General features: G+C 49.2%; 5 protein-coding genes across 5 annotated transcripts; 2 read left to right on the top strand and 3 right to left on the bottom strand.

The window, feature by feature from the left end:
• Positions 1–2: 2 nt before the first annotated feature.
• cdc31 (putative cell division control protein Cdc31) lies at positions 3–869 on the bottom strand (the record flags this gene model as incomplete). The annotated part of the gene is made up of 2 exons (XM_022536087.1): positions 3–506; positions 600–869. 2 exons carry the CDS (start codon positions 867–869, stop codon positions 3–5), a joined length of 774 nt encoding a protein of 257 aa, XP_022386408.1.
• Positions 870–1,736: 867 nt separating this feature from the next.
• ABOM_008958 (ssDNA-dependent ATPase MGS1) lies at positions 1,737–3,320 on the bottom strand (the record flags this gene model as incomplete). The annotated part of the gene is made up of 1 exon (XM_022536086.1): positions 1,737–3,320. One exon carries the CDS (start codon positions 3,318–3,320, stop codon positions 1,737–1,739), a length of 1,584 nt encoding a protein of 527 aa, XP_022386409.1.
• Positions 3,321–3,666: 346 nt separating this feature from the next.
• Positions 3,667–5,538, top strand: ABOM_008957 (kynurenine--oxoglutarate transaminase; the record flags this gene model as incomplete). Its single annotated transcript, XM_022536085.1, has 9 exons — positions 3,667–3,860; positions 3,921–3,989; positions 4,051–4,135; positions 4,193–4,298; positions 4,355–4,427; positions 4,479–4,632; positions 4,683–4,696; positions 4,754–5,177; positions 5,248–5,538. The coding sequence occupies 9 exons, from the start codon at positions 3,667–3,669 to the stop codon at positions 5,536–5,538; spliced, it is 1,410 nt and encodes a 469-aa protein (XP_022386439.1).
• Positions 5,539–5,985: 447 nt separating this feature from the next.
• Positions 5,986–8,683, bottom strand: ABOM_008956 (uncharacterized protein; the record flags this gene model as incomplete). Its single annotated transcript, XM_022536084.1, has 2 exons — positions 5,986–8,270; positions 8,410–8,683. The coding sequence occupies 2 exons, from the start codon at positions 8,681–8,683 to the stop codon at positions 5,986–5,988; spliced, it is 2,559 nt and encodes an 852-aa protein (XP_022386412.1).
• Positions 8,684–10,356: 1,673 nt separating this feature from the next.
• prm1 (pheromone-regulated protein PRM1) lies at positions 10,357–12,525 on the top strand (the record flags this gene model as incomplete). Its single annotated transcript, XM_022536083.1, has 1 exon — positions 10,357–12,525. The coding sequence occupies one exon, from the start codon at positions 10,357–10,359 to the stop codon at positions 12,523–12,525; it is 2,169 nt and encodes a 722-aa protein (XP_022386402.1).
• Positions 12,526–12,676: the final 151 nt, after the last annotated feature.

Here is a 12,676-nt window from a genome sequence, read left to right as displayed (position 1 = left end):
CATCACTGCCAACATATACTCACAAACGCCTCCCGGGTGACACCACCTACGCCCTCCAAATCAAACTCCTCAATCATAGCCCTGAGTTCCTCCTCTTCGAGACCTGTCTCGCCTAACTCCCGCGCAACCCGTCTCAGATCCTCTAGATCGATGTACCCCTTGCCGCCCTCGTCAAAGAGCTCGAACGCTCGCAGAATCTCATCCCGGGGGTCGCGCTCTAGGATCTTCAGCGCCGTCACAGCCTGGAAGGCAGAGAGGGGCATGAGCAGATTGGATGGGTGCTGGGGATTCGTGGCGGGAGCGGTCTTGGCTTGTTGTTGTTGTTGTTGTTGTTGTTGTTGTTGTTGGGCTGAGGATTGCTGCTGGACTTGGGGACGGGGTACGCCGTAGGTGGTGAGAAGGGAGATGAGTTCTTGCTTGGGGAGAGTAAAGCCTAGAGCGCGGAAGGCGACGCGGAGTTCATGGTAGTCTAGATGTTGGTCGCGGTCGAGATCAAAGAGGGTGAACTGTTGGTTTGAGAAGACGGGTGTTGATGTTAGCTTTTTTGCTGGCCGTTCCCCTTTTTTTTCTTCACGGGAGTGCAATAAGGGGGGTCATACAGCTTCATTGATCTCTTCCCGTTGTTCCTCTGTTAATCGACTCAGAGGATTCGAGTCCTGTGATGGGCCGTGGGTCTGTGAATGCACTGGTGGCTGTGGCGCCTGTTGCGAGGATCTCGCTGCGTCGGCTCCTTGGTCGCCGGATCCTGGAGCGCCTAGTCGTTGGCGAGAGAAGGTAGATGCGGCGAAGGGAGTTGGATTGGCGTTCATAGACCGGTCAGGCAGCCTGGTGGAGGCGAATGAGCGCGAGCCAAACCCTTGCGACGCCATGGTGGTCGTTGTTGTGGTTGGTGTTTATGAGGGAGATCCCGCGGTGTGTGATCACCGGTGAAAAGCACCGGGACGTGGTCAATTTGTCAGAAGAGGCAGATATGCTGTGAAATAAGAGTAGGGGTTTTTGGTAAGGTAAATTGGGTCGGAGAATAGTTCTGAGCCGTGTGGTTGTTGTGGGGATGGATTGGAAGAATTGATTGCCTGTCAGGTTGTCGGGCTGCGGAGACGCGACCAAGTGAAGGTGACGCGGAGGAAATTCAATCATCAAAGCAGTCCGTACATCTTTTGTTTACACTCACATCGGGAATTTCACATTAACTCATTCAGATCTTACACCGATTGGATTTCTTTACACACGAATATAAGACTGTATCTACAATCCACACTTGACATCTCAAGGTTGGTTATCTTCAGGTTCAGTTAGCCCGCGCCAGAATCATACTTCTTGTTGCCTGTAACAAAAAATAAATAAATAAAAATATGTATATCCCGAAAACTCCTGCAGCAATGCTGGTATACCCCTATCATGACTGCCAACGTGCGGGCCAAAAGTACACTCATATTGTTTTTTTAAGCAAGTGTTGGTCAAATTTGTTGTGCTGTCGGCATCTGGTTCACCACAATCATTCAGTCGATTGTCTGCCAATGGGCGTGCCCTTGAATGACTTTCCAGCCATTCCAGTTACTGCCATAGGGCTTTGTAGTTTCATAGCCCATGTCGGTACCTGGCTCATCAGGGTGGAATGGGTCTCAGTTCCCAACACCAATTTCCACAACTGAGAATGCTCAGCTGCCACACTCATGTGCATAATACGTGAGCTTGAGGGATAAGGTAAACGCTGTAGTCCATTAGGACGTTTTTTCTCAACGCTGGCCATTGAGATCTGGGTCAACCTGACAACCAAGATCGAGATCCTCAAGGAATTTCCGGCCTTGAAGTCTCTCAGGCAAGTATTCCTGTGCTACCTCGCCATTCAAATAGTTCGGATTGTACTTGTACTCCTTCCCATATCCTAGTTCCTTCATCAATCGAGTGGGGGCGTTCCGCAGATGAATTGGAATCGGTAGCCCGGCAACGCCTGGTTCTGCCAATGCTGTGAACGCGTTGTTGAGGCCTCTGTATGACCGGGTACTCTTTTTTGATAACGCCATAGCTACGGTCGCATGGGCGAGGTTGATCCGCGCCTCTGGGAGTCCGACTTTCTCCACAGCCGAATGGGTAGAAATAGCCAGAGTGAGCATACTGTTATCTGCCAGACCAATGTCTTCCGACGCCACTACGATCAGACGGCGAGCAATGTACAGTGGGTCCTCGCCTGACTGAATCATGCGGGCGAGATAATACAGGGCAGCATCTGGATCGCTGCCTCGGAGGGACTTGTGGAAGGCGGAGATAGTATCATAATGTTGGTCACCCGCACGATCGTAGACAAGGGTTTTAGTCAGAGACCGTTTTAACTCTTCCTTAGTGATCCCCGGGCGTTTTGATAAATCCATAGCAAGCTCCAGGAGATTCAGGGAGGTCCGGGCATCCCCGTCAGAAAACTTTGCGAGGTAGTTAATCAACTCGTCATCTACCAGGGCAGAAGGCGAATATTTTGGCCCCTCCACCCGTAAAGCTCGGTCCAATATAGATTTGACATCTTCATCAGTAAGCTTTGCCAGAGTGAAAGTTCTACATCTGGAGAGCAGTGCATTCTGGACTTTGAAGGAGGGATTTTCGGTTGTAGCACCGATAAGAGTAACCTGTCCACTTTCTACAGGCCCCAAGAAGACATCTTGTTGTGATTTAGAGAAGCGGTGGATTTCGTCACAGAAGATTATTGTCTTTCTTCCCGTAAGGTGAAGCTCGCTCTTGGCGTCAGAGAATATCTTCTTGCACTCTGCAACCCCAGTGCTGGTACTGTTGATTTCTACAAACCTGCTCCCCACCATTGAAGCGATAACCCTTGCAATCGTTGTTTTACCAGTTCCGGGCCCACCCCACAATATCATACTTGGGACCCGGTCATGTTCAATGAGCCCGCGAAGAACGCCGTTGGGGCCAACGAGGTCTTGACCGCAGACATCATCGAGAGTCCGAGGTCGCATGCGCTCTGCTAACGGCGCTGCCTTCTGCAATGCGCTCACTTTCGGCCCCTTCACATATTGCTCTGCATTATTTCTCGCCTTCTTGCTGCCATCAGTTACTATTTCCGCTTCAGGCGCTGAGGGTCTCTTGCGAGTAACATTCTGCGAAGGTGAGGAGTCGGGGTGCGAGTTGGGCTGAGCGGATGCTTTCCGCGCAGAGGTAGGCTGGAAAAAGCTGGGGACCTCTGCCTTCTGCGAGGAAGTCAATTCCCCAGTGTTGGACGTTGGCTCATCAATAAAGTTTTGACAATTGGAATCAATATGGTCGTTGATTTTCAGAGATGATACCGAGTTTCCGCATATCGGACAAGACACCATAGTGCTTGGATCATCGAGGGAGACGGGGATTTAGGTTGTTGGGGGTCAGAGCAATCCGATCCTCAATTCAAACAATGTCCAGACGCGTGATCTCACGCGTTTCCCGATACGACCATTAAATTGATTTGGGTGTGGGGTTTCGTGTCAATGAGTAATCGGGGACCCGTGCTGGCATGCCTGAGGACGGCATGAGTGCAAGCACGCAATTTGCGCCCTACGCCATGAAGAGCAGCCTCAGGCACCTTATCATTTTGGCCGATTGGAGTCAACCAGTCCTGCGATTGCGACGGATCATTAGATTACTTCCCCCCCCGCACCGTTGTCACCCTCGATCCTCTCTTCACCTATGTTTTCGGGTTACCGGACTTCTATCTCTACAGCAATCGCGAGATTCAAGACTCCAGCACAACATCCCTTGTTCTCGAAACATACGTCACCCCGCTTTCTCGATCCCCGCGCCAGAGCAATGTCCGCGACCACCTCTCGTGCGGACCCTTTTCGCCCAGCCAAACGGGTCGCTGGCCAAAGACAGGATGTCTGGTATGGGAGTAGTCGTGGGAACAGAACTGTTGCTGTATCGTCGGTCTAATTGACTTTCAGGTCAATCGTCAATGAAGCCGCTGCGGCTTCCCCCGTTCAGCCTATTGTGAATATGGGACAGGGATTCTTGTAAGTGTGGTATTTTGATCCGGCCAGTGACCTGACCTGCTGATTATATCCCCTCTCTCAGTGGCTATAATCCTCCTCAATTTGCGATTGATGCCGCAAAGGAGGCTCTCGACAAAGTTGAATGTAACCAGTACTCCCCGACCAAGGTACGAAAATGATCGAAGGGCACTGATGCACCCAAACACCGGCTCATTTCGGTACAGGGTCGTCCTCGCCTTAAGCAAGCTATTGCGGATGCGTATTCTCCATCCTTCGGCCGGAAGCTCAACCCGGATACCGAGGTTACGATCACCACAGGTGCAAATGAAGGTAATAGCCCGTCGTGGTGTGAGACGGCTTGGGTTTATCTGACTAACCTTTCAAAGGAATGTTAAGTGCTTTTATGGGCTTCATTGAACCTGGCGATGAGGTTATAATCTTCGAACCTTTCTTTGACCAGTGAGTACGCTACGGTGCAACAACTTGCGTACGTCTGACACCCAAGAATAGATACATCAGCAACATCGAAATGCCTGGTGGTACCATTCGATATGTCCCCCTTCACCCTCCCAAGGATGGAGCTACAAGGACCTCCCCAGCTTCGGAATGGTCTATAGACTTTGACGAGTTGGAGAAGACTATCAATCCCAAGACTAGAATGATTGTAAGCGAGCTTCCCTTATCCTTTCCGATACCTCTCATCTGACTCCTTAGGTTTTGAACTCGCCGTGAGCATTACTTGCCCCAGTGACCACGCCTTAAAAAAATACTAATCACCACAATAGCCACAACCCTGTAGGAAAGGTCTTCTCTCGTGATGAGCTTGAGAAAATCGGCGAGCTCTGCATCAAGCACAATCTCATCATTCTTTCTGACGAGGTCTACGACCGTCTCTACTATGTTCCCTTTACTAGGATCGCTACACTGTCACCTGAGCTCTACGAACGCACTCTCACCGTGGGCTCGGCTGGGAAGGCCTTCTACGCTACGGGCTGGCGGGTTGGTTACCTCATTGGCCCGGAGCATCTGATCAAGTACGTGGCGGGTGCACACACTCGAATCTGCTACAGTAGCGTGTCTCCCCTCCAGGAAGCGGCTGCTGTTGCCTTTGAGCAAGCTGACAAGGCTGGCTTCTGGGATGAGAGCCGCACCGAAATGAAGAAGAAGATGGAGCGCTTCTGTGAGGTATTTGACGAGCTTAAGATTCCGGTATGTTCTCGCGAGATGAAAGCCTCGAGCCTCCAAACTGGTTTGAATGACCCCTAACAAATGTCACTAGTACTCTGACCCTGAGGGTGGCTACTTTGTTCTCGCAAACATGTCTTCCGTGAAGCTACCGGAAGACTACCCATTCCCTCCTCATGTTGCAAGCCGTCCCCGCGACTTCAAGCTTTGCTGGTTCCTCATCCATGAGGTTGGCGTTGCGGCCATTCCTCCAACCGAGTTCTACACTGACGCCAACGCCCATATTGCGGAGGATTATCTCCGGTTTGCTGTATGCAAAAATGATGATGTTTTGGAGACCGCCAAGGAGAGACTGCGCGGCTTGAAGAAGTATATTGTACAGTGAATTTATGCCTAGTGCAAAAGCAATTTTGGTGGTGTAGAAAAGAGAACCCCAATGGCATGAACTATCCCTGGTAGACTTATAGTATTAGATTACATAGAGAAGGTTAACAGAACTCTGGCCGAGGTAGCCACAGTAGGTCTTTTCTTTTACTTTCATTTCTGTTCTTTTTTTTTTTTTTTTTGATAGCGTTTGGCTTTGTCCCACAGCCCCAAGGTTTGATCTTCAATGGCCTGCATCGAGCAGTTCTTGAAATCTCTCTTCTGTCCACTTCCTCGACTTCCAGAATCTTAGTTGTTCCTTAAAACTTCTAATGCATGATCAATGATAGATCGACCCTGGAAGGATGGAATGGAACACCAAAAAGGAAATAGTGTCGGATATTGCAGCTGGGTCTAGAGTTCCAGCCTCTAGACTACGGCAGTGCGGTCGAAATCCATGAAAAACTAGTCAGTCATCATTGATTCCCTCAATCTCCAAATCTCTAGTCCCAGCACCATCCCATCCTGCACCCCGGCGGAACTCTCTTCTATCTTCATCCGCGACGTCGCTGAAACCCTCTCCACACATACGCGCTTTGGCGTCACGTACGCCAGGATGGGTGGTTCTCGCCGCTCGAAGAATCCAGTAGCTGCCTTCCAAGTGATCAATGAGTTGACAATGACCCTTTCCCCCAAGGGATCCAAGCAAACGATGGTATTCAGCTCCGCAGATAGCATCCTGGCAATTACGACGGTTCCTTCCATCCCAGTCGGTCTCACAGGCGTGTCTCTCTCCGGTAATATGTGGCTGTATGGTCACGCAGAATTCTTGTTGGAACTGATACTTGAGTGTGGCTTCAAGCTCTATGGGAGCAGTCTGTGAACGGAGTTTGTCTCGAATTAGCCGAAATAGATAATCCACAAGTTCGGTGACTTCGATGGTCACTACGAGGAAATAGGTGATTAGTAGGTATAAATAGTATATTAAGGAAGTTGACGCACTGAAGAGACATGTCGCTAGAACACGACGAAACTGGTCTTTCTCACTGGCATCTTCGAACCTAATGGTATAGATGACCCGACTTGAACACCGCAGTTCAACGTTGTTCTCGGGGAAGCCAGCTTTCACCAGATCGTTCCAGTCTGAGAAGATAAAATAGTCCCCCTCACGAACCTTTGCGTTGAAATAAACGGCCTGACGATGGCGTTCAGGTGTATCGTACGGGTGAAGACAAGGAACCAGAGGTGGTCCATCTCTCACATCCTGGGGAATCGAATTCTCTCGGCAAGGATGCTCAAAGGTCATCTGTCCGCAGTACAGCCAATGGTACCTAATGTCTTCCAGCAGGTGCTCTTTGCAACAATAGCGAATTTCCGAGAATGGCCCGCATCGGGGGCAAATGACGGTTGCACCATCCCATAAATTACAACGCTTCTCACATTCTGCCTTCGCGCAAGGGAATCCGTGGCTATCGAGCTGCCAGAAAAATCCTTCTGGTTTTTGGGTCGATATATACTTTTGTGCAGCTGTGGCACATTGGCCCGGTCTCTCAAGGCTCAGAGATGATGAGGGATGTGCATGACTGCCCTTTGTTTGGGAGATCACAACAGTTCTGGTCTCGGTGGAGAACTTCTGGTGGTCGTTCTTGGTTTCTGCATTTTCAATCTCAGAGGATTCGGTATGTGGCGTGCCCTGAGGTTCGGCGCTAGTCCAACCTGTGGAGGTAGATTTTGAGGACTTTGGTGTACATGTAAGGTGACTCTGAATCTCGCCAGATATGCTACCTCGCTCAGCATGTGGATAACCCTGGGCCGTCTCACTTGTCGTTTCTTGTATAGGAGGCAGTCTTTCCCTTGAAGAAGCCTTGTTCTTGCGTGCAGAGTGACCAAGGCGCGATAACTGAGCACGGGTGGAAGATCCGGTGCTTGAGACATCCTCGTCTTGGACTGAATCGATCGAAGAAGCATCTTTGGGACTTGTATCATGCGTATCTCTCTCAGCTGGCGTCTCTCCAGTGATACTGGGCCACTCTTCGATTGCAAGCGGGGCTGGATGTGCATGGAGCGCAGCGTTGTGCTCTGCTATATCATCTTTTGTGGTCGGATCTGTACATGAGACTCGTCTTTTATCTCTGTGATCCATTGTGCCTAGAAGTGCATCCCGGTAGGTTTGCTCACGGGGACCAGTACTCAATACACGCTCCGTCGAGCAGCCCTCGTGACATTCAGTTGTATCCTTGTCTACGACTCGCAATCTGTCTTCATATTGAGTCGCACAAGGAGCTGCGAAATCTTTCCCCGGGTTGGCAGAGATTAAATGCTTAGTCTTGAGATTAAATTCCTGTAAGCACAAGGATGGGCTGGGCTCCGACAGATCCTGACTTTGAGTCGAAGACGGGCCATTACTTGAGGGTGCCTCCTCACTTGATGGCTGCACGCTCGGCACACGCGCACTTATACTAGCCTGGTTCAACGCTTGCATGTTGGGAGAGCCAGTATGTCCAATATCAAGAGGCACTCGCTTCTTAGGCTTCTTCTTGCTCTTCTTCTTCTTCTTTTTCTTAGATACCTGGGCTGGCTCCATCGCGACGGTAGATGTGATGCTCGGCTCGGTAGGGACCTGGGGAGGAATAGACAATGCCCCCAACTGGGCCAGGCGAGCCTGCGTCCGACCACAGATGAAAGTAATAGCTTCTGCGCGGATCTTCTTCTTCTCAAGGGCTCGTTGATGGGTTTCTTCTGTTTTGTAGACTTCTGGTTAACACGCCTGCATTACAGAAAGCCAGAGGGGTCACAACAAGATAAGGAAAAATAAAGTTACAGCAAATAAACTGACCAGAACAAAGAACCGTTTCGTCTTTTGACGGAGAACTCATATCGGTAGACTCCTGACTTGTGTTTGTTGTCACGTTCGTGTCCAGATCCGCGACAGTGAAGTCCGCAGCCTCATTCAGTTGCTGCACTTCCAGCACATATCCATCACCGAGTCTCACTTGGTCCAATGGGAGGCCTGTCTTTACCTTCAGCCCATGTGAAGTGATTACATCTTTGATTGAGTATATGTCCTCTGACAGTGGCTTCTGTTCTAGAGGTTGTTGTTGGTCTTCATTCTCTGCCTTGTTGCCTGGGTAAGCAACCCAATCTGAAGAGCCTGGGGGTGATTCCATTTTGATGAGTCTTTTATGCCTCCTCGAATGGAGGTTTCAAAAAAGAGGAGAAGCCAATCGAGTTGGTTTGCAAGAGGTTGTAGGTGATATGTTACTCTACAGAGAGATGGTTGAATATCTTTTCAGGGTTAAGATTAACTGTATATTAAAGAAGTATTCAACGGCCTGTTACCTACAGCCCAGAACTTGATGGAGACCATAATGGCCCCAATAGTAGGTTTTTCACATCTCCTTGAGATAGATATTTCAATCTGTATGTCCTATAATATTCTTTCAGGATGGAGATGATTTCTTTTCCTTTGTGCCGCCGAGCCCTAAACTGTGTGTCTATGGCGGCCGTGTTGGTCAACCGTATAGTTTCTACCGTCTTTGCTGCACTGCTCAACCAAGTTACATTTCTCCAATAAGAATAGCAACAAAGATAAGTGTGATATGGTTTTGCTATGGTATAACCCTTGGACTAACTCTGTTGCACAGGTTGGCCGGTGGAGAGTGCCATGGTACTCTCCAAAACAGAGTAAACAATACAAAATACAAGATTACATATAGACATATAGACATAGATAAGACAGAGACGTTTGCGGATGCTGTAGCATACAATCGTAAATGTTGTATGAGCTGGTTGTCCCTTTGCTAGAGCAGTCATATAATATACGCCTCATATGTACAGCTTGCTTGCTCAAGTTTTCATCCACGATCTCCCACTACTCCCAATTTTATTTTTAACAACTACCAGAATCAGAGTCTCATCTAGGTTGCTAGGTCTCAGCGCCCAGAAATGCAGGGCGGCTAATTTACATCCAGTTGACATGTTAATGCACAGTCTGATCTTTGACACCCCAGCGCGAGATGGAACGAGAAACGTCGCAAATGTTGAAGCCTTCGAGGCAACAAATAAAGTCTTCATCCAAGCCTGACCATGGCTCCACATAATGAGGAGACCAAGTCTTTTCTTAGAAGAAACATCTCGCATTGTTTGGCAACCACTGGCTGAGGATAAAGGATTGGTCGACAATGCCGGGCTTCTAAGCGCCGGCTTCGAGTGTACTAATATTGGTTCCTGACAGCGCTCTGCAGAAACCACTGAGAAGAGCCGCCCACTAATTATGCACAAAGTGAAACAAACTTCTGCAGAATCTTCTGCAAATCCTTGTGTCCGTAGACTTCTATTTTCGTGTCTACGGCTTATGAGTGGTCCATATAGCACGTCCCCGGGTGGACATCGCTGTCCGTTTACACCCAAAGACGGCGGCCTCCAGTCCTTTCATCCTTTTTGGCTTTGCTGGTTTCGCAAAAATCCCAGACGATCGCTTGACCTTTCAAGAATAATAAAAAGGTGGGCCCCTTCTTGATTGTCGGATCCGTTATATTGAACCATTGTCCTATTTCTATGCATAACACCAACACGTTTCCCTTGTCAATACATCCATTCCCCTACGTCAGCAGTATATATGACTTTGTGTTATGGCTCTCCAATAATAATTTGTCCCCTGTTCAATTAAAAAAAGGTTGCTGCTGGCCGGCACTTACTCTTTGGTATACAATTACCTTTCGTTTTTGAATACTAGAATTCCATCCACGGACTCGTTCAATACCACTGCTCAAGCTGTGCCATCTCGAAGATATCAGTCCCTTTCGGAGCCCACCTCTATACCCCAATCCAACCCATCGACATGGTATTTTCGAGGTCTGGGCGATCCATTTTCCCGCTGCTCCCACCATATGGCGCGCACGATCCAAATGGCGGCCTTGGACGTGCCGTACCGCTGCACCCCGATGGAATTACACCATATATAGGACTGCGAGCTCGTTTATCACAGGTGTGGCTCAACCGTTGGACGATCTTGCTACTTCTTGTCCTAGCCCGAGTTTTGATAGCGGCGACTGGAATGCAGTCGGACATGGACGTAGCGAAGCGCGAAGCCCAGTCTGCCTGCACATCAGTTGAGACAATGGGAAGTTCGATGGCTTCAATGCCCCATTATCTTTCTCGGGGGGTGAATGAGCTTACAGCCTCTGGTGTTGAAGCAGCGGTTAACGGCCTCATATCCATGCTGTTGCTCACGATCACTGGAGTCGAAGCGCTTATAATCTTTTTCATCAAAGTGATGTACCAAACATACCTTTGCTTATTCACGATGGTTGTCAGAGGTAGCACTCAAGCTGCGCTCGGCGTGATACAAGATACCACCGATTTCTTGAACAAAACAGTCCAAACAGTTGGTGAAGACATTGGCAAAGCAGTCGAAACTTTTGAATCTGGCCTTAACAAATTCTTGAGCGGAATTAACAAAGTTGCGAGCGCTTTCGGTGGAGAAGTGCCGAAGCTTGACATCTCAAAGAGCGTCGACGAGTTGAAGGACATCCACCTCCCAGGATCAATCAACGATACTATCAATAAGATCAACAGCTCCATTCCAACGTTTGATGAAGTTGACAAATTTGTCACAGACGTTTTGAAGTTCCCCTTTGAGGAAGTCAAGAGTCTTATTAATGGGTCATTGGGCAATTACACCTTCGACCGCTCAGTGTTACCTGTTCCTGCGAAGGAACAGCTGACCTTCTGTGATGAAAACAACGGGATCAATACATTCTTCAGGAAGGTCGCCGAAACCATCGTAGCTGCTCGCAAGATCTTCCTCGCTGTTTTGATCATCGCTGCAACTCTTGTCTGTGTCCCGGTAGCCTGGCAGGAGATACGTCGTTGGCGTACCATGAAGGAACGCTCTCAGATCGTGAGAAAGGATGCGCATGATCCGATGGATGTTGTATACATTGTTTCCCGCCCTCACACAGCAGGTGCAGGCATCAAAGCAGCAAGCAGGTTCAGCAATAGCCGCAGACAGATATTGGTGCGGTGGGTCATTGCGTACGCAACATCACCGGCTGCTCTATTCGTCCTGTGCCTCGCCCTTGCCGGACTTTTCGCTTGCCTTTGCCAGTACTTGCTGCTAAAGGCGGTTGAGAGGACAGTACCGGAACTAACTGGCGAAGTCGGTGAGTTTGCCGAGAAAGTGGTCACTTCTTTACAAAACACATCTGCCAAGTGGGCGAACGACACCAACAAAGTCATCGATGGCATGAGCAATGACATCAACAAGAACGTCCTCGGCTGGGTAAACACCAGCACAACAGCCGTAAACGATACCTTGAACGCCTTCGTCGACAAGACAACTGGAGTCCTCAATGACACGTTCGGAGGCACCATCCTGTATAGCCCACTGCAGGACGTCTTCAATTGTCTGATCGGTCTCAAGGTGGCATCTGTCCAAAAAGGCCTTACCTGGGTCCATGAACATGCCCACGTTGACTTCCCACGTGTACCCAACGATGTTCTTTCCAAGGGTGCTGACAGCAGCATCAACAACAGCACAAGCGCATCCGACAGTTTCCTCGCCAACCCAGGCGACAAGACGTCCGACAAGATCACCGAAGTTGTCATGCGGGTCCTCAACAAGATCAAAGAAGGCATCCGAACAGAAACCATCATATCGGCTTGCGTACTGGGCATATGGTTCATCAATTTTCTTTTTGGCCTTATCCGCGCCCTGATCCTTTTCTGGGGCCGGGATAAGAACCGCGGCGAAGGTGGTGGTGCTCCCATGAACAATAATCCAGATGTTAATGGCTTCACCGAAGTCCCATTGACTGCTATGCCCAATGCAAACGCCGCCTCGCAACCTGCTCCTCGGTATGAGGTCGCCCTGAAAACCCCGCCCGTCGTCGGTCATTTCCATGAAGATGAGAAGATGGGATACGCTGGTCAAAGAGCGCTTAAGGTTGATGGGACTTCTGATCTGCGTGGAAGTAGCTATATTGAGTATGGGATCGAGAAACGTTGATCCACGTGGTATTTACGATTGCTGCACCAGCTACTTTATCTTTCTTTTTTGATTATCTATTATGTTAAATAGAATACAAGTCGGCGTTTGATATACGGGTATGCCCACAAGCGAAGGCGTGACTTTTTTTTTTCATTCTATGAAAGCCAAA

Source organism: Aspergillus bombycis, assembly GCF_001792695.1.
Source record: "Aspergillus bombycis strain NRRL26010 chromosome Unknown contig00084, whole genome shotgun sequence".
NCBI lineage: Eukaryota > Fungi > Ascomycota > Eurotiomycetes > Eurotiales > Aspergillaceae > Aspergillus > Aspergillus bombycis.
Note: the sequence above shows the minus strand (reverse complement) of the source record. Positions and strands in the feature narration are given on the sequence as shown.